Below are 20,859 nucleotides of genomic sequence, written 5' to 3'. Positions count from 1 at the left end.
AATCATGACGCAGATGGGCTAATGTAGCAGAAGGCCACACCAGGTGCCTATTCGGTCAGCTAAGAAAAGGAGACTGAGGCTAGATTTTGCACACGCTCACCAAAATTGGAAAACTAAGATTGAAGACGTGTGTACTAGTTTGACAAGTCTCCATTTCTGCTGCGAAGTTCACATATTGGTGGTTGTAAAACTGAAATAGAGAACATTAAGTAAGGCTCCGCCCTGTCTTGTATCAACAATTTATGCTGATGGTGGTGCAATGGGCATATTTTCCTGGAATACTTTGTACCAATTGAATATTACTGAAAAGGCTAAAGTCTATCCCTTTATAACCACAGTGTGTCTATCGCTTGATGCCTGTACTCAGCATGACATATATATTTCAAAGCTCTTTCTTGAATGGGACAGTAAGTTCAGTGTACTCAAATGCCCTCCACACCTCACCAGATCCCAATCCAACAGAGTACCACTGGTATGTGGTTGAACAAGAGATTCTCATAAAGGATGCACAGCCGACAAATCTGCAGCAGCTGTATGATGCTATCATGTCAATATGGACCAAAATCTTTGGAGAATATTTCCAGCACTTTGTAGAAACTATGCCACTAAGAATTAAGACTGTTTTTAGGGAAAAAGTCAGTCCAACCTGGTGGTAGCAAGGAAGAATAGAATAGAGAGCAAAGGTGTACAAAGTCAAAGGAGCTTGCACAGACACAAAGGTGTACAAAGTAACTGGTGGGTATAGCTTAAGATTTATTGGAGTGGCAGGCAGCCACTAACCTGTCTACTCCAAAACTTCCACAGTACAGTGTGCTTGGCTCACAACTGTATGGCTTCATGAAAAGGCAGCCAATTAAGACATTCAAAATAACTAACATCATAAAGTGACAAAGATAACTCGTTGTGGGATTGGAATCTACATCTCGTTAAGGTTGCCTGGCAGGCCGGCAGAGCAAATATATGGGCTGAAAAAGGGCATTTGTTTTAGAATAATGACAGCATTTGCTTGCCAGAGTTGTGCAACACTTGCCATGGTTTATGGACATTCTTTACTGCTGCTTTTAAATCCAAATTAAAGAGTTGAGTGGATTCGGGGAGCAGGATCTACAGCAGTCTTCCTTGTAAAATACTATGTATCTACTGCTAAACATGCCACTAAGGTGCAACCCTAAATCAGTGTAGCACTAAAAATCAAGGGTTAGGTATTTAAGAAGTGATTCTGGCTGATGTTTAGATGCATCGGCCAGTCTGTTACTTGATCAATGAAAATCAGAGTGAATCAAGTTTTGCATTGTTTATTCTTTTTCAAGGCCCAATATGGATGGATAATGTACGCTGTGACGGCTCAGAGAAGTCCTTGAAGGACTGCAAACACAACGGTTGGGGAGTGAATGACTGCAAACACTCTGAAGATTTGGGGGTTGTGTGCACCCCTGAGCGTAGGGCGGTGAGTCAGCCAGCCAGCAGAGCCCACACCACTGCTCCAAGGCCTAATGGTAATACTGCACCTCAATGGCAGGGGCTTGTGGACACCCGCGGGCAACCAGGGTATGGATATTATGGAAATGGACATCCATATGAGGTTCCCAGGTTCCAAAGGCCCCATCATCATCACCACCACTATCAGGTACAACAGTTAATGTTTGGCTAATTACTGCATTATTTGTAGAAAAATATGTAACAGTAGTGACATTTGTATTCCCTAAGAGGCAAAGTAAGGTGCGAATTGAGGAGGTCCGTCTTCGCCCCATCCTCATGTCTACAAAGAAGAAGAGCCTTATGACAGAGGGTGTGGTGGAAGTGAAGCATGCTGGGAGATGGAGACAAGTTTGCGACAAGGGCTGGAGTCTCAATAGCAGCCGGGTTGTGTGTGGGATGCTTGGCTTTCCAGAGGCTACTCAGCACAATGTGAGAACATATAAGTAAGTATGAATCTTTCTCACTAGCTGCACTGACAGCAATACAATCCACTTTTATGAGGCCAGGTCATTAGATTGCAAAACACTGGGCTGTTGACTGTAGTTCAGAAGGGCAACATGCTATGCCATTCATCTGACTGTTAAATGACTACAAACACATTGTGAAGAATGGATAAAAAACAACAAAGCAGCAGCAGCAGCACTGCAGTTAGAGGTCTTGCTTTGGGCTTATCTTCCTCCCCCAGCCACCGCTTTCCCATGTCCCTCAACCCCCCCTTCTTTCCTCAGCCTCAGGATGATGATAAAGGGGATCCCTTACTCCTCTCTACTGCCCTTTCTCTACCCCTCTCTCTAGGCAAATCACTTCTGCACACCTCATTGCCTCTCACTCCCTTTCTCCTTCTGATACCATCTTCAGCCTGCAGCTCACAGACAAACAGCTCTACTTTAACTTTTAGATTCCAATGCAGAGGTGCAATATCACTGCTGATTGTGCTCTTAACTGTCCCATCGATACAATGTGTGAGACAGAGGTCGCTTTTGGAGAGCAGGATGATGGTATGTGTAGAGTGACTTTCTGGCAGGAGAATCTCTGTGGGCTTAAGTAAGCCATGCTTTTCTTTACTTTTACATGCCACCACAGAAAAAGCATGTGTGACTTGCTGGCAGTGTGCCAATTACTTTTTTCCTATGTTTCCCAGCACTGAAAGTTTGGTACATCTACAAAAAACAATGCCTCTTTTAGTGCATTACTTTAGAAGCATGGAAACCTCTGCATTCATTTGTGTTTAATTTCATTCAAGTAATGGTACAAGAACACTTTATAAATACAGCTCACACTAAAACTAGGAAAATATCACAGAGCTCTGAAAATAACTTTTAAAAGGATAAGTAAAAAACACAGTGCTGTTGTCTCACAGCAAGTAGGGATAGGAATGAATCCACTGGCCAGCTGGGGCCTCCCTGTCTGGAGTTTGCATGTTGTGCCTGCATAGACTGCGGTTACTCTGGCAGTCCAAAAGCCATAGGTGTGAATGTGAATGGTTGTCTGCCCTGTGTGTTTGTTAGCTCTGCGATACACTGGAAATCTCTCCTGTGTGTACTTCGCTCTATGGCAGCTGGGAAAGGCTCCAGGGCCCCAGCGACCCTTAAATGGAGTTGTTGTTGAGAAAATGGATGATGGGCTGGGGATTGTGTTTCTTTATTACTGAGAAACAGAAAAGAACAACTTCTCAATGTGTTCTTTGCTACTTTTTATGTCATGACAGTGCTTAAGCTTTTCATTTTACTCAGTTTGATTGTTCAGTCAATGAAAGAAAAAAAAAAACACAGACAAATGAAGATAGTTGTTGCAGTTTTATGTTAGTTTGGCAGACACAGTTTTTAAGCCAGGTAACAAAGTACCCTGCTGCACAGGCATGAATAATGAATGATGTTGACCTCATCTCATTGACTTTTAGCATGAAGGAATTTAACTTAAAAACCATACTTAAAATATGGTTAAGGTTCAGTATAAGCATGTGCTTACTGCAATTGTCCCAATGAGCATGTATCATTTTGCCCCTTTGGCCCGCATCCTCTTTGTTGAAAAAAAAAAACCCAAACCCTCAGCAGTGGTTTTTGGGACTCTTTATATTGTAAACCACGGGAGGACCACACATTAGCAGAGGATTATTGTGGAAGATGGATCCAGGTGGATCTTGCTTGTGGAAACCTGCCATCTATAGATGATTCCCAGTTTAGCTGTTCCGTCCCTCTACTGGCTCAGGTTACTCTGACTCAACTGGTGACAAAATCTGCTGTAGGTACTACAATCCTCATGCTTCTGAAATGCTGTAACTGTTAAAGGGAAGTTGATTTGTTTTATAGACTTTTCTGAGTTTTTATTGACTTGACAAACTATTGGAGTGCAGCCACTCTGAAAGTATTTCTGCATTGCCCTTGAATTATGCCATCTCTGTTGAACTTGTGTGTTATTGGGAACACAGTGAAGCTATAACCTGATTCTACTGTTGGAGGAGGCGATCGTATGGCATCATATCTTCAGTAATAAAAGTCCCTCCGAATAAGCTGTTGTTTAACAGCCGAGCCCGACTCTACACGGTCTGTACAGGATCATTTATTAGAGCACAGCTTCACCGCATTGCAGGTGTGGTGCTTTTCATGCATCTACTTGATTTTCTTATGCAGTATAGATTCACAGTACAGGTACAAAACACTGAAAATGTGTAGTGCAGGTTCTTGTTTAGGGGAATTAGATGGATAGATTTGTATGGTTCGAATAGAGGTGATTTGGCTGCTTACCAGGAAGATTGATATGCCAGTGGAGGACAGGGCTGTTATAGCTTGAAGGGCTTTTATTGACATCTTCAGGGGGATATGCTCACTGTCTTTTTTTAATGTTGTTTTTAAATCCTCTAAGGTCAAGTAAAAGGAACTTAAATAACAGGACTTGTCCTGCTTTTTTAGCATCTGACCAAAGCCACAACAAAGTGCACAATACTGTTTATCTTAATGTTCAGCAAAAAGTACTGTAAGCCAATATCTTGAATTCTTTTATTGCATGTATAAATTATAAGGCTCTGTCATGGAAGTGGCTGTGATACATCTGGGTTTGTCTTTCTTGGGTATGACCAAGGGTTTTGCTAAAGCCTCAGGCACTATATTAGTCTGAACCATGATGATGTGTTTGTTTCCAAATCTGTACCTGTTTTCTGTCTCCACAGAAGCATGTTTGTTCCCTCTTTAACATGTGTTTTTGACTTCAGGCTGTTTCAGATACATTTTCTGGAATGCCTTTGTTCGAAGTCACATAAGCAAGTTGTTTAACAGACTTGGTTTCTAAGATCTGAATGTGTTAAATGTGAGGTTACAAAATAACAACCAGAAGAATACAGCAAAAATGTTCATTCTGTTTCAGACTGGGATTAGGGATAAATGTAAGGTTGCACTTTTGACTTGACTTAAATTGCCACTTTGTACTCTAATTACAATCATGATAGCCAAAAGAGTCATAGAAAAACAATTTGGTAATTTGGTTGTTAAGCGTTCATGTAACTTCTTTCACTTTCCAAAAAAGCATAGGCTTGTACTGCACGGTTTGAACAAAGCCAAGCTTTCTTTCCAAGTTTTTCTGTCCATTCTTAGAAATTCCAGACCCTGCTATGACTCTTCCTGTGTCACTTGGATGAAATTCTGAAGATGCTATAATTACAAGTTGGTCAGGACCAAAGCTCTCAGGGATTCTGCTGAGGGTGAAAAAACACCCCAATTATAGCCGTGTGTGAGAGAGAGTGAGACGAAGATGGCGAGGATGGAGGCAGAGAGTAACAAGAGAAGAGCGGATGGAGAGAAAGACAGAGAGCAGCAGTCAGACGAGCCAGATTTTCGCTTGCTCGTGTGAAATATAGCCAATTACAGCTGCAGTTTGCAGCGCTGCCTGCTGTGTCAGCAGCTGTCTGTCTTCCTCTGTCACCGTAGTGATTTGGGGACTTAACTGGGGACTTTATGTTTAATTATGTTTCAGTTAAAATTTTCTTATGACGAACGTATCATTTTCAGGCTTTTTGGGTGACATTTTCTTTGACCAAATTTGGTTTTCCTGTCTGATGTCTGTATGATCTTCTTCAGTGTTCTTCCCTCTAATTTATTTTCCCATCTTTTTATTTCTGTGTGCATGCCAGTGGCTATTTTGTGGCTTGGAACAGACTGTGAAAGGTGGTTTTTAAAAAGGACTTGAATCATAGGCATTTGTATCACTTCACTTGGGCCTAGCAACTGTTTCACAAGCAAGATTTTCTACCATAGCCACTCAAAGTAGGTTAAAAATGTTCTTTAATTTCTTATATTGGTTTATATAATTCTCTTTATATTATTTATTTTTAATTATAATAATTGCATCCATTTCTATTCTGTTTAATTCTACTTGAAATCTTTTTTTCACTTTTCTTTGGTGTCTACTTTAAGGTAGATCTTTGCTGAAAAAATGGATGTAAGCAAGTCTGATTATTATTATTAATTTATTTATTTTGCCAATACTGGTTTTTAAAATTTATCTGAGGTAAAACAAAATGTCATTTATATATAATTCTGTTGTAACGTAGCATCAGAAGATGTAGAAATGACCTAATATCACTGCTGAGCAGTGTAAAGCTGATAAAACCCAAACAGTGATGTAATTCATGTCTTTTTTAACAAGCAGGTGTAGACTCCCTATCATTATCTTCATTTCTTTTCCACAACATGTGCTGGACACACTATTTGGCTGATGAATGCTGTTGAGGTGAAAAACAAGTGAATACTGGGGTTGTCTATTCAGATAGCTCAGATATACTTTCATACAGCTCCTATCCCCTCATTTTTTAGTTACATTGCATTATTTCTTTTTATATATTTAATGTATTTATGGCTTTCATTGTGCTTGATTTTAGCATGGCAAACAGTGCTGTAATTCCGTTAAATAAAATACCCAAAGGTATCATTTATAGTCTAAGTAGTAGTCCTGTTGGCTTCTGAAGAGGGTAAATGGTTAGCTGATTTGTCTGTGGTGAGGTCACAAACAAGTCACAGACATGTTTGCCTCATGTGAAAATGAGTGTGTAGCTGTTCCTCGCTGTCTATCTTATGGTACTATAAAGCCACATGGTAGACACATTTAAATGTTTTACAAGTGTAATTCAAGAGACTGTAAAGTTTAAGTGTTAAATTTTAATGCAATTTAGTCCAAGTTACAGTAAGATGCATGACAATATATAGGGCTTTATTTTAAGCTATGCACATTAGTTAAAACAATGGCTTCATGGGGTTTTGTTCGATATATTTTTCATGTAGTTATGTATCAGGGCAGGGCTATTTATGCAACTGATCTTTTACAGATGTTCGTTTTTGCATTTATGCTTCAAATTGGCCATAGAAAAGGACTGGTTTAAGATTTGAGATATATCTGTGAATTTCAAAACGTATGTTGAATGATTCCTGAAATAAAAACATGTTATTAATACTGAAATACTTTTTGAAGGATTGTTTATATTTTTAGGTCTCATTGCCTACTTACTACTTATAGCTTTGGGAAACAAGTTATTATGTGATTCTGGAAAGTGTAAAATCAGCAGCCCATGACTTTACTCAACCATCAGCATAACATCATGTCACTGACAACGACTTTCTTCATTCCTCAGTTTGTTTGCTTTTTTAATGGTTTGTCTCTTACAACTTTCCAGGAATGTCCTGAGTTTCATGTCCGAAATAAAAATATTGACCTGCCTTAACTTTCATACAAATATCCCTAGATCTTCGATGTGTTTGTTTCTTTAAATGGGAACACCACTCAAATCAGAACTGGATTGTTTTTCATATATATTGATATTGATACTGTGTGTGTGTATTGCCACTGTACAGGGTGGTTTGATGAAAGCCAGTACATGCTGGAGCCCAACAAATAGGTCTTTTTTCCTGACTGAAGAACATTAATCTTACTTTAATAATAACTTAAGCCACTTGTCCAGACTTATAAAATAAAAATGTCACTGTGATTGTGCCATGTATATTCTTGAGTGTTTTGGTGTAATTGATGTGAATGTTGGTAATGGTGTATGCAGTTTGCAGTGGTTGGAGGATGTCCTGGTATGATCTGTTTGGCATGTGTGCATTGTGTGTCTGCCAAGAGAACAGACGGCTTTCCTCTCCACCGCTCTCCCAATTCAGCCAGCCTAGTTGGAACATAAATCTCTGTTTCGATCTTACAGTTCTTGGACATTCAGCGTCGGGGAGTGCCAGAGGTTTTATTTGTATATCGTGCCTGGTTAAAGCCTGTTTTTTAAGAAATGTTCTTCTTCACAGACGCTGTATGGCATGCTTTCCCTCCCCCTAGTGTGGTTTTGGAGATTAACAGCATAGATCAGAATATCTCATTTTTCATTTGTTTTTTTGTTGTTTCTTTAATCTCTTTATAGCTCACATCTTGGTGTCTTTGCGTAAGTCTCAGCTAAGCAGCATTGCTTGTTCCGAAAGTCAGAAAGTCTGGGTTAGTTTATTTAATGTAAAAGTGTGTAATTTAGATAAAAATTACCCTGAACATTTTTGTTGAACACATATTTATGTTGGTGGGTACAGAACATACTATTACACAGGCTCTAAACATAAACAGAGTACACTTGGTAAATAGCAAACAGCCCACATTCAGGAAAGAAATACATCATACTGAATATATACAGAGAGATGAAAAGTGAGGTTCCTGAAAAAGGACAAGGATTGTACTAAACTGTACTAGTCATTACTATCAATATATCTAACTTTACACTCACCACAAAGCCACAGCTAAATTTGTTCCTGATTTATGTGCAGAAGTTATTTTTGCAGCTACACGGTTCATTTCAAGTAACCCAGCAAGGCTACTTTTCTAGTAAAAATGAAGTTGGTGTTTTAAGTGTTTGCTACTGCTCTCTGTGCTGAAAACACTTTTAAGTGATTGGATTAGATAGAAACAAAAACCAGCAGATGATATTCAAATTGGTCCAGGTGTGTGTGAGTGTTTGTGTTTGCAACCTCAGAAAACAGACAGTCCTGATCATGTCTGTTTCTGTTCTGTTCTTTTACAGGAAAATATGGGATACCAAGGTTGAAGATCCTTCAACAAGGTAATAAAAATGACCCTTTTCAGCCTTTGTTTCTTATCTACAAATGTGCAATTTTATAACAACATTCCTGTATTAACTATACAGGAATTACTACTACTTAATATCATTAAGAAACACTAACAAATTAAAACCAAATTGTTAGTATCTTTAAGAATATGTTACCTACAATTTACTTTCTGTTCTTTGCAGACTGAGTCTCATGGCAAAAAAGAAAGGATTTTGGGTAGAGAAAGTTCATTGTATAGGCACTGAGAACAGTCTCTCAGAGTGCCATGCTCAGCTGTCAATCCCCCGTAGTCCTACCCCTTGTAAAAATGGGAGACATGCAGTGGTCAAGTGTGTACCAGGACCTCAGTTTGCTCGCATCTCTTCAGGAAGACCTCAAGCTCCCTATCCAGTTGTGGTAAGGTTAAGAATTTGTATCTACATTTGCACAATCATGTAGTTTTCTTAGTAAACTGATTTTTATTCTCCCTTTGTTGCCGTATACAGCCTGTTCGTCTCAAGGTGGGCCCCAGACTGGGAGAGGGGCGTGTGGAGGTGCTCCGTGATGGAAAATGGGGGACTATTGTAGATCACTTGTGGGACAGAACAGCAGCCAGTGTTGTGTGCAGGGAACTGGGCTTTGGTACTGCCAAAGATGCGCTGCATGGAGCCTTTATGGGTCAAGGTAAGACTAGAAATTGCTGTTGCCCAAAGCACAGACTTTCATTAAACATTCTGGAAAACTCCACATTTAATGAATTCATTCTGCCTGTATAATTTGGATGCTTGAATGTGTTTCTCATGCGTCATGGTATTCCAGAGAAGACAGGGAGACTTTTCAGCCTTTTGCTTATCTTTTGTTTACCATAGACGCCGCACCCGTCTGCTCTGACTGATCAGATAATGTGTGGGCATGTGTGTTTGTCTGTCTGTCTGTGTATGTTGCCTTGTGAAGCTGCAAATGTGTTGATTGCAGTATCTCCAGCTGTGATTATGTGAGTCTTGTGCCAGGACTTCCAGCTGCCCAAACAGCATATGCATGTGTGTGTAGACAAACACTCACTCACAAAATGAAATACTATAAGCCATAGTAGTTTATATTAGTATTTGATACTAAAGCCAGAGACATAATCTTGCTAGATTCAAGCAAGCTTTTCATTCACTTACTGAGAGCTGTGGTCTTTTTGCTTTAATTTCAAATGTCCAGCTTTGATGACACACACAGACGCAGTCAGTACCCAGCTGCACCAGTGGTGACCCCACCCTTACGAGATGTGAGAACAGCTTCCCCATGCCACATGGTAGGGAGTAGTCTCTAATCTTGCTGATGGAGATTAAATGTGGGATGATGTTCTACTGGTCTAGCTGTTCAGTTGATCACAAAAAACATATTTTTATGTGTTTTATGTGTCGTTTTTACCCGATTACCTCTTGAACTGGCATTTGTGTTACCATAAAGAACTAAAATCAGCTTTTTTTTTTTGGCTTTCCTCAGATTCAGTTGCATTAGTTTGCGTACACATTGTTTTCTGGTTTTAATCAGTTATTTGGCCAGGCTTCAAAGTCATATGTTTAGAATAGACCGAGGTGTATAATTTGTCAGTTTTCTATCTGGGTGGAGTTTCGTTTATTTAACCACAATGTTACAATGTTTTTTACTGGGATTCACTTCACCTGGTTTTCCTATTCATTGCACGCATACACAAACACACAGGTAGAGAGAAACTATTGCAATCATAACTGACAGAAAAACACAGTAGCTGAAAATATTTAATTAGGTTTAAAAAATAAAAATGCCTCAGAATTGGTAGATGTATTCTTCTTACATTTGTTATATTTTACTTCTGTGAGTTGGTTTCTATAATTGGTGATTCACTCATACACTTGCAACCCTGTTTTTTTGTGGCTATGCATTGATCAGAGCAGAAAGCTTTACGATGGGATATTATCTTGACCTTCAAATTTGCTCTTTTAGAGACGTAAATAGGTGGAAATTTTATTCTAGAGGCCGCACAATGCATTGCACTGGCATTTCATCAGCAAAGTATTATAACTGCTTTGCCTCTAGACTTTTAAAATCTTTTAAAAAATGCAAATACAAAATGTCAGTTAACCATGTCACTTAAGTTAGTTACAATCAAAGAATACTGCTTTATGTGGATAACGTTGGAGCACTGATAATATAATGTCACTGATTTCTTGAAACTCTGCAGTCATTTGAAAATAGCAGAAGTGATACACGATAGTATAGTACAATTACACTCCGCTGTCCACTATATTAACCTCAAATAAAGTATATCCAATATGTACCAGGCTGCTACAGACAAACCATACTTCTTTTATATGCATCAGACCAGCTGGCTGCGCCTTGTTTAGCTCACTTGGCGGTTTTAGAACAATAGCAGTGATATGATCTGCTAAGAGTGAATTTGGAAAGCGTCATGCCGCCAGTCCTAAAGTACTCAATATTCAAAGCTCTCTCAGATTCAGCTTGTCATTTTTATTACCTGATTTCCCTGGTGCTCAGAGGACATATGCATACTGGGCTAAATGTCATTTGAAAAGGCCTAGTTAGACTCATAGATGGAATAAACTCTCACAGGAGCAACACATCAATGTAAATTTGTGTAAAAAGTGTTTACTTTTGCCAACTTGCCTATACCTATACATCTTTAACGCACACAAAAAAAAGATTCCTCATCATTTCTTTCGTATCTTTTTGCCAACAGGACCCCACAGAAGAGCATGACTTTATCACATTTGATCATCATAAATAATGTGATAAAGGCTGTGGTCGAGTTGACTGGTTGATTACAGAGTGAAGTGCACCAGTCAGATGTTCTGCCTCTGAATGTGGCCTCCCTTATCAGATTTGTTGAAACGCTTGCTTGCACGTATTAAATGGCCTTTATAGTATACAGACATAGAATATCCCAGCTGGATTAGTGAGATGCCATCTTCTAACTAACCTTGAAATCCAGATGTCAACATAAATATGAAAAATAATACATGCCGATCTCGGTGCAAGTTTGCTTGTGCCATTTAATTTCAAATAAGCAAGCAAATCTGTGCAGAAATTTAAATGACTGTTGCATTTTACAGGGGAAAAAAGTCTTTTGGCAGGGAGAGAGAGAGAGAGAGACATTCCATGGAAAGAAAAACATTACACACATTTAACTGTTCCTAAAATTGAGTTTAATTTCAGAGAGGACAAGAACAGGGTTTCCCTTGTAACCACTAACCAACTATTTGCGCTATTCTCAACAAGAATGTAACTGATATTATGCACTTTCCATCCTCAAAAGTCAATTTTCTAATCTCTTCAAATGATCTTTGGCATATCCCAGTCATAATTACATATCAACTTCGCTCTTTCTTGTATAGACTAAATTTAAGATACCACATTTATATTATGTCTGATTATTGCTCTCATAGATGTATCCACTCTACAACCTAGATATTTTATGCTTGTGTTCATGTTTTAATTATTCGGCAGAATATAAGAGAAGAAAGGTTCTCTTCAGACTCCACCCGCAAACTCTTTAACTCCCATCATCATTACATTTATCATCATCATCATCAGTGAGTTAAATTACAGGGACAATGTTTCTATTTCCTTTCTTAACCAACATTGTTATTTTTGCTGTGTAATTTTACCCGTGAAGTACGTACATATCCAGCCATTTTGATGCAATAGGGGAGATTAGGACTTGGTCTCATTTAACCTAAGCACTGCAGCTGTAAAAACTGTGACAGCTCAGCTGATTCTGGTGTAGAAAAGTAGTAATTTGTTGTTAGAGCTTGATCAGTCATGTGATTGTGTTGTTAATAATTAATACATACAATCAATAACGAATTTACAGTTGTGTGTGTTTAAGTTTGTGTATGTGTGTGTGCTGGCACGCAAATGTGTCTTTTGAGGATGCAGTATTTTTGTTACTTGTTGGCTCTAATGATGATGGTGATGATGGTGCCTGTTGTTGTTTAGATAAAGTTGTGCTTTATCTTAAATTTAGATGATTAGAGATCTTTAGTCTGATTATAATTGATGATCCTTAACCAGTTTTGTTTCCCCTCTTACACTTGGTGCCGTACACCCAGTGTATAATGTTTGTGTACTATAGTCTACACAGTGGGAACACAAAGAGTTTAGTAACACTCTCAGTGGTTGTGTGTATTTGTGTGGATGCAGAGTGCATGTGGCTTTCCTGGAATTTATTTTAAGCTTTTGTGGATTTCCCAAACTAAGGCTTAAATAGATCTTGTCACTGTTCGTTTTGCTTTAAATTGTCCCCCTGTGTTTGTCTTCATATGTTAAACAGTGGGATTTTGGCTCTAGTTTGCGGCATTTACCATGCAGATAGAGGTAGAAGTGGTTTAGATATGTCCTTTTCATCCATATGAACCCACGCATGGTGACCAGTATGGAAGAAGGCCTACAATCTACCAAAACCAACACAGAGACGTATTTGGTTGGGCTGCAATCTGGTCCCAACTATCTTCTTTTACGCCCTTTTTCTTGGTTTTGTTTTTCCCATAGTTTGTGTGGTTTGGTTGTGTTTATTTCAATGCTACTTTATTTCTCAGTTTACAGTTTGTGCTTTGTGTTTTAGGAAAACACGGAAGCCATAGTTTGTTGATATCCTGTCATCGTTATCACACCAGCTATTTCCCTAAGAACTTTTGCATTTTCCTATGTTGTTTAAAGATTATCTGGGTTTAAATAGCAAACAAATCCTTGTCTGAATCCTTTACAATGCTGACATAGCTTTTGCTTTTTTGCTCACCCAAGGTGGTGGACTACACACAATGTAGTAGTCGTTGTTGTTCGTAAATCAAAAGAATGGTGGTAATGAGGTGTGACAGATGCCCAAAGTAGATGTTGGTTGTGCTGCTGCTTGGCTTGCAGAAGCATTTTGTCATGACTGATAGGAACTTTTCATTGTTGGTTTGATGCTAACATAGAGGAAGCTTTTCATATGAAAGGAATAGTGAGCCTCGGTTTTATGTGTTTGCGCTCTTTTGCATGACAGAGTCTCGTAATGCCATTGCATCTGTGGTGGGTGGCCTCAGACAGTCACAAGGGATATTGCCCTTCAGTTATGCCCATGCTCTTTGGGTTTTCATTTGTTCCCACTTTTTTGATGCATCATTTTTTTTAAATCTAATAAATCTCCTCCTTTCTATGCAGGTACAGGGCCCATCCATATGAACAATGTTCAGTGTACTGGGCTGGAACACTCTATTCTAGACTGCTACTTCCAGGAAGTCCAACCATGGACATTCAAACACAGCCAGGATGCCTCAGTACGCTGCAACGTTCCTAAAACAGGCACAGAAAAGACGGTATGAAATCTACACCATCACAGTTCATGAGCTTATGAGCTTTCACTTATAACACACCATCCACTTAATTCTTTTAATTCAATGGATTTCAAGGTGCGGCTTGCTGGTGGTAGAGTCCCATCAGAAGGCCGTGTAGAGGTGTTGATGGAGGTTGGGGGTCGTAAACGCTGGGGCTCTGTCTGTAGTGAGAACTGGGGCATAACCGAGGCCATGGTGGTATGCAGACAGCTGGGCCTGGGCTTTGCTGCCAGTGCTCATCAGGTAACTATCCCCTTGACAAACATAACAAGTTATTTTGATCTCTTTTTATAGTGCAACCAACTTTTGCCAAAGTATTGTCATCAGTATCTGAAATGTTCTAAAAGGACAACGAAGCACTCCCACTTCTAACCCAATTAGTTTAATTTTGAAAATGTCAGAGTAAAGTGGTCAGAGCCATCTTTCCTCTAAGATTTATCAAAATCTAATCTGCAGTGTCTTAAGGTATTGATGAGAAATAAATGAACACGTAGAGACCAATCCATAGTCACAGCCCCTTCATTAACTTCAACAATGACTGGGAAATGATGACTATGATACTATTTATTGATAGAAAACTCTACACCCTTCCTTTGACAGGAAACCTGGTACTGGCCTGGCGACCCCAGTGTCAACGATGTGATTCTCAGCGGAACTCACTGCGTGGGAACAGAGCTTTCAATTCAACAGTGTCGTCGTAACAACCATATCCATTGTCCTCGTGGAGGTGGAGCAAAGGCTGCTGGGGTCAGCTGTTCTGACAGTAAGTTGCAGTTTTTACCTGTAGTCTTCCCTTCTCATTCAGTTTGAATCTTAAGATAATCTGTTACACCTGCTTCAGCGGCACCTGACCTTGTTGTGGATGCCCAGCTGGTCCAGGAGACAGCCTACCTGGAAGACCGTCCTCTCCATCTTCTGACCTGTGCCAATGAAGAGAACTGTCTGTCATCATCTGCTGCCAAGATGAACTGGCCTTATGGCCACCGACGCCTGCTGAGGTTCTCCTCCCGCATCATGAATTTGGGTCGTTCTGATTTCAGACCCAAAGCATCGAAAGAGAGCTGGACATGGCACCAGTGTCACAGGTATATTATCCCTGAAAAGAGGTAAAGAGAAGTGTAAAATTGCTTTACTGTTTAGGAGTGTGGGTTGACGGAGTGGAAAAAAACTTTAAAATACTGATGTAGGATGTTGTGGTTGCCCTTATGGTCACTCTGAGTGTTTTGGGTTTTCACGAGCTGTCAGAAATATTCAGGCAAAAGCATGTTCTTTATTCCACATATGAATGTGGAGTAATGCTCCTTACACACTGAGTAATTAAAGGTATATTTATTTTAATTGCATTCAATTGCAACCAGGGAAAAAAAACATACTGATGTGTGATCTCATTCCCGTGGACACGGCAGGAAGCGTGCAATATGGCCAATAGACATAAGCGCCTTTGTCCATCACTAGGTCTCAGTTTCTTTTCAGTAGGAACAGAGCACTTTCAAACCTGTCAGGATAAGTGAAGAGGGTGGCATACTGTGCTGACTGCGTGAGATGTCCCAAATCATGAACCCTTCTACAGCGCGTGTTTGTGGAAATGATGGTTGCAATCGTCTGGCTACCACAGGTTAGGTGTAATACAAAGGACCGTGCAGCCTACGTGCAGTCAAGTCTGCCTCAGTTTATTACAACATATCAGAGCTATGGATGTGCGTTTCAAAGCCTGCCATTCATTTAGAATGAATAAACATTTCAACCAAGCCAGAACTAAAATAAGCTTCTGTGAGAGGTGTTACGGTGACACCCTCTCTCATGTTCAAGCAGTGAGGTCATAAGGATATAAGCCATAGGGAGCTAGTGTTCAGTAAGTGTAAATGCACACACTCAGACATGCAGACACACACATACACGCTCTCACCTGGACTTTCCCATCTGTCGTCACAGGCACTACCACAGCATTGAGGTGTTCACGCATTACGACCTGCTGACTCTGAATGGCACGAGGGTTGCAGAGGGACACAAGGCCAGTTTCTGTCTGGAGGACACATATTGCCCTGATGGTAATTTTCAGCACAATTCAGCCCTCCTTCCAAAAAAACCCATAATGTTTCCCATTAGTGACAGAAAATTAATATCAATATTTCAGCTACAGCTATTCAGATTTTTACTTTGTGGTTAATGTATTAGATCGCCGCTGTTGTTGTTTGTTCACTCTCCATTTACTTGTTATATCATGGATGAAATAGCTCATATGAAAAAGCCCATTGTTCATACAGTATGCAGTCCAGTACAATTCAGAAAGCTAAAGGCTCTTAAAAATAACAGGGAGTGCCAAGCATTAAATGAGCTTTGATGTTGTGATTGATAATGTTGCTGATATGTATTTTAGGCCTCCAGAAACGCTTTTCCTGTTATAACATGGGTGATCAAGGCATCTCTGTGGGCTGCTGGGATACATATCGGCATGATATCGACTGTCAGTGGGTTGACGTGACTGATGTACGGCCAGGAGACTACATATTCCAGGTCAGAAGTTTATATTTGTCACCTTTTCTTTTTCCAATGTGGGAAAATTTTATTGCCAGAAAAATGAAATATAAGTAACTTTGCTTTTCAGAAAACACTTTTAAGTAAAGGGAAATAGGCTTATTCTGTTAGAAAAGTAGGTTTGTTTGGTTAAAATGCAACTACTGTCAGCACAAACTGCAGACTTCTAAGTTATCTCAACAACCTTCTTGTGACTGGTGGAGAATTAATCTGCTGAAAGATCTGCATATAACAATGATATTTTTACACATATACTTTTGTTCTGATTACACAAACATGATACTGTATAATATGCCCTTTAATGAGCTTCTGTTTTCAAAGCTAAGCTAAGTGATTGTTGGCTGCATTATGTATGGCATACATTTAGAGTACTGTGCACAAATCTTAATCAACCTTCATTTTGTAAACTTATTTTGCAAAGTGGTCTTGAGCAATAGTTCTCTAGCCTTTCTGAAAGTCTTTTTCTTTGGACTTTGAGTGCTTTTTCCACTCACTTTCAGGTGATTATATCTTTAGGCACTTTGTCTCTAGCAGGCTGTTTCAAAAGCACATATATGTTCCAATGTCATTTGTTGAATCTATGTAAAATGCCAATGATAACAAAATGTCACAGGCATAAAATAATAATTTTGCGCAAACAAGGTGATTCCTAAAAACGTATTAGCTGAAAACTTGATCCACCTTGCAGTACTATCTGGAAAGCATCTGATTGGAAACAGCTTCATTTTTCAGCATGGCAATGATCTCAAACACACTGCCAATGCAGTAAAAGTATACCTGGATAGAAAAACACATGATGGAACAGATCTCAGACCTCAAAATTATCTAAATAGTGTGAGATCATCTGTACAGTTAATGGAACAAAAGGCAGCTACCCTGCAAAGATGAGCTTTGAATGTCTTTCAAGAAGCCTGGAGAACAGAGACTACTTAAAGAAATGATAAGAAAGCTTGCCTAAGAGAATTCAGGCTGTGTTGAAGAATAAAGGTGCTCATACCAAACATTGTACAACCTATGCTTTTACTTTGTATGCTTTATTTTGGACACTTTAACCCCTTAGCAGTCCAATTAGTCCCCTAAACCATCCAATGTACCGTGGGCGGTACGTCCGACTGCTAACAGGTTAATTCGTTGCTGCACCTATTTCCCATTTTCCTAACAGAATGCAAAGAAAATGGTTGGCTTAGGACTTTTGAATAGTATTTTATGAGTTCAGTATTAAGGTTCTCCTCTAATTTCCAGAAAAAAATCACATTTATTTCTTAAAATGTTCAACTGGTTCGTCAAGATCAGAGATCCTTTTATTAAGAGAGGTTCGCAGGCTTTAAAGGTGGATTTCCTCATGGCTGGTTGTGGTTTCTGTCTATTTCAGTAAAACCTACTGACCTTCTTCTAAACAGTCACCACCTTAACCATTCATGTGTCTCTCATTTCTTTGTCGACTGAAGTCATTGTGGCTGCCAGTCTAAAACACATCAAGGACTCCATATCTCATTATCTTCCTTTTTCAGTACAGACCTCTGATCTACCAGTCTTCAGATATGAGCATGCTCCTAATTACCTTCTCGATGTGGTAGACTGGTTACAGTATAGCTCACTGTTTGATAATTATTGCTGTTACTCAGTTTGTCTGAGAGGTTGCACTAGGTCTTTGTAATTAACACTGTTCTGCTGTCTGTTTAGGAAGAGTTCATTTAATTTTGGCATGATTGATGTGTCATACTCATATATAAAGGCGTTTGTTAACTGTATGTATTTTGAGTAAGATGAGTGGGCGTAATTAAGTGGCACACTGCTGTAGCATAGTATGGAGGCAAATAAAGGCCAATACATGATAGAACAGGCAGAAATTGAGTTATATCAAATGACAGGAAGAGACAGGAAACGATGAAAGTGCAAAGGTCATCATGAAAGGGTATGAACCAATTTTAACTGAGAGAAACGAGAAAGTAAAACCTGTGAAGGAGTTTTTCACTGAGGCTGCAGAATTGGAAAAATACAAACATCTCTTATAGCAGTGCTCCTCTGTGCTGTGTTCTTTCATTTATCTAGTAAAGTGCAGATGATGCCTGACTACAGATCGCAGGCTGTACAGGAGGATTTAGCAGGCCTGCCCTTGAACCACCCAGTGCTAATGAAACACACAATTTACCCAAATTAACTAGTGCCTCCCTTTAGTCAAACAGCACCTAGTTCCCTTCTTCCATTAGGAACGGCTAATTTACCACCAAGGAATTTCTCCTGCCCTGTTTTTATTTTTATAGCTACTTTCTCACTGAGCAACGCACTCTGTCACCGAACCAATCTTCTGCAAAAGCCTCATACACTCTGGTCCAACACTGTAATTTACACTGAAAAATTAAGAGAGTTTTTCTGCATTCACTGTGTTTTTAAGATGGTTTCTCCCTTTTTTTAGTATAGTTAGCCTTCTTGCTTGCTTTAAGCAGTTTGTAACCTGTACTTAAAGTGGGTGCAGCAGTTTGCAGAGCAACCATTACAGTAAATGGCGTCTCAGTATTATCACCAGACCAGATTAGGAGAATGGTTGTATCAGCAGTTACAGAGTTGCTCTGCAAATGACAGACTAGGCTATTAGTAGAGTGTATGGCAACATTCAGAATAAGACTAATTTCAGACACATAAACATTCTTATGCATAACTACTCTTTTGCAAAAGACTTCAATTTCAGGCTAATTTCAGGCCCTTGTTGTGCACTCCAATGTCAGCATGAGGAGCAGAGAAGATTTCCCTTGCAGACACTTTGGGCACCTGTAAATTTCCAGAGCTTCTTACATGGCCAGTTGCCATAATTTGTGTAAACTGTTAAATCTTTTTGTACAAGATGTAAAAGCAAGAAACAATAGAATTTCTGTGGTCAAACAGTATATTTTGTGCTTTGCATAACAAAAGCATTTTACTGCCCCATGTTATTCAGTGTATATATTCAGCTGTAGACTACCAGCTTTAGGTTCATGTGAAAGTACCACATAGTGTATTTATCCTTACAATAGTAATACTGTATGGAAAAGTCATCCAACTTTTTATAGATGAGAAACAGACTGACTATAAAAACAATACCAGCTACGAGTGCAGTTTAATAACAGGGCCTCAATTTTAAATCCAACTGCTCTTTATTTAAACTGCTTTCCCATGTGTGGGGAGAAGAGACTTGTTCCTTCCTTAGCCACGAACATGGTCTACTGAGGATACTTTACTAGACCAAAGTGTGCGCCCTGTTTCCTAATAAATAACGTCCTATATTATCGTTTTATTTTGCAGGTGGAAGTCAACCCCTCACTGGACATGGCTGAGTCTGACTTTATGAACAATGTTATGAGATGTCGGTGCAAATATGATGGCCACAGAGCTTACATGTATGGATGCCATGCAGGTGAGGATACTAAAAATCTTTCTGTTTTTTTCACATTGCCGTAAGTTTCAGCTCTCACCTCTTATTAATGATGTTGTTCCTTTACAGGTGATGCATATAGTGCAGAAACTGAAGACCTGTTTGAGCATCAGAGGCAAATCACCAACAACTTTCTGTAGCCTGTCCCAGGTTCCAGGAGGAGGCCTTCTCATGTGGCCCCGGGACCACTAAGGTTGGGTTTACGTTGATGGCATCAGGCTCTTTGGATATTAGGACCCACAATAATATGTAAAACTGTGCCTGCTCATCTCCTTGCAAGATGTGGAAATAATAATACACAACAGCGGCCATTGCAGAGACACTACTCAACTCACCGACTACAAGAGTTGGGAGGTTAAAGATGGTCGACATGTTTTTTACTCTAGTTAAGTAAGATTTTTGTTATTATAACTACAATATTTTTTGTGAATGTGGACTACTAGTAACTTAAATTAGATTTTAAAAACACATACACATGAAAGACCTTCATGTCACTGTAACTAACCTGCCACAAAGACAACAGGGATGCCGATGCTGTAAGGAAATGACACTTTCCCCCAATATCATGATAGAAACTTGGGATTGGATCATTTGTAATACTTGTGTTATTGGTGCTCTTTAACAATACTGTATGTCATTATATTAACCTCAGTATATTTCAGGTGAACGGTACATTCTGGGTAGTTTTCCTTTCAGATTATTTTTACTTTGGTTTAAAGAAAAATCAGCATTTTACAGAAGTGTAGCTGTCCCTCTCATCTAGAGTAGATGTCAGATTATTTTTGTGGAACAAAGCACTTTATCTTTTAAACATCAGTATTCTAGTTTTGTCCCCACTCTTGTTTCATTAACCATTAAGAATTTTATCGTTTCATATTTACATGTCAAAAAGTGAAATACAAAGGGGTTTTTTCCATATTCAATGTGTTATTTATGCTATACATTATTACTTTATTTATTCATGAAATTGACACCTAAACAACATTCTTAGTCAAGACGTTGTTAGCTAGAA

General features: G+C 39.2%; 1 protein-coding gene across 1 annotated transcript; it reads left to right on the top strand.

The window, feature by feature from the left end:
* The first annotated feature begins 8,535 nt into the window (after positions 1-8,535).
* loxl4 (lysyl oxidase-like 4) lies at positions 8,536-20,578 on the top strand. The gene is made up of 11 exons (XM_013913522.1): positions 8,536-8,554; positions 8,744-8,957; positions 9,047-9,224; positions 13,731-13,885; positions 13,979-14,146; positions 14,504-14,666; positions 14,745-14,988; positions 15,836-15,951; positions 16,281-16,417; positions 19,718-19,829; positions 19,917-20,578. Exons 2-11 carry the CDS (start codon positions 8,754-8,756, stop codon positions 19,985-19,987), a joined length of 1,548 nt encoding a protein of 515 aa, XP_013768976.1. The 5' UTR covers positions 8,536-8,554; positions 8,744-8,753; the 3' UTR covers positions 19,988-20,578.
* Positions 20,579-20,859: the final 281 nt, after the last annotated feature.

This window comes from Pundamilia nyererei, unplaced genomic scaffold (genome assembly GCF_000239375.1).
Source record: "Pundamilia nyererei isolate P.nyererei 1_Seehausen unplaced genomic scaffold, PunNye1.0 scaffold00136, whole genome shotgun sequence".
NCBI lineage: Eukaryota > Metazoa > Chordata > Actinopteri > Cichliformes > Cichlidae > Pundamilia > Pundamilia nyererei.
Note: the sequence above shows the minus strand (reverse complement) of the source record. Positions and strands in the feature narration are given on the sequence as shown.

Bases quoted from the DNA above. Each gene is read 5' to 3' on its own strand.
- loxl4 (XM_013913522.1), top strand. From the start codon at position 8,754: ATGGCAAAAAAGAAAGGATTTTGGGTAGAGAAAGTTCATTGTATAGGC. The intron at 13,886-13,978 runs GTATGAAATCTA...ATGGATTTCAAG, and splicing joins AAACAGGCACAGAAAAGACG to GTGCGGCTTGCTGGTGGTAG. The intron at 19,830-19,916 runs GTGAGGATACTA...GTTCCTTTACAG, and splicing joins CATGTATGGATGCCATGCAG to GTGATGCATATAGTGCAGAA.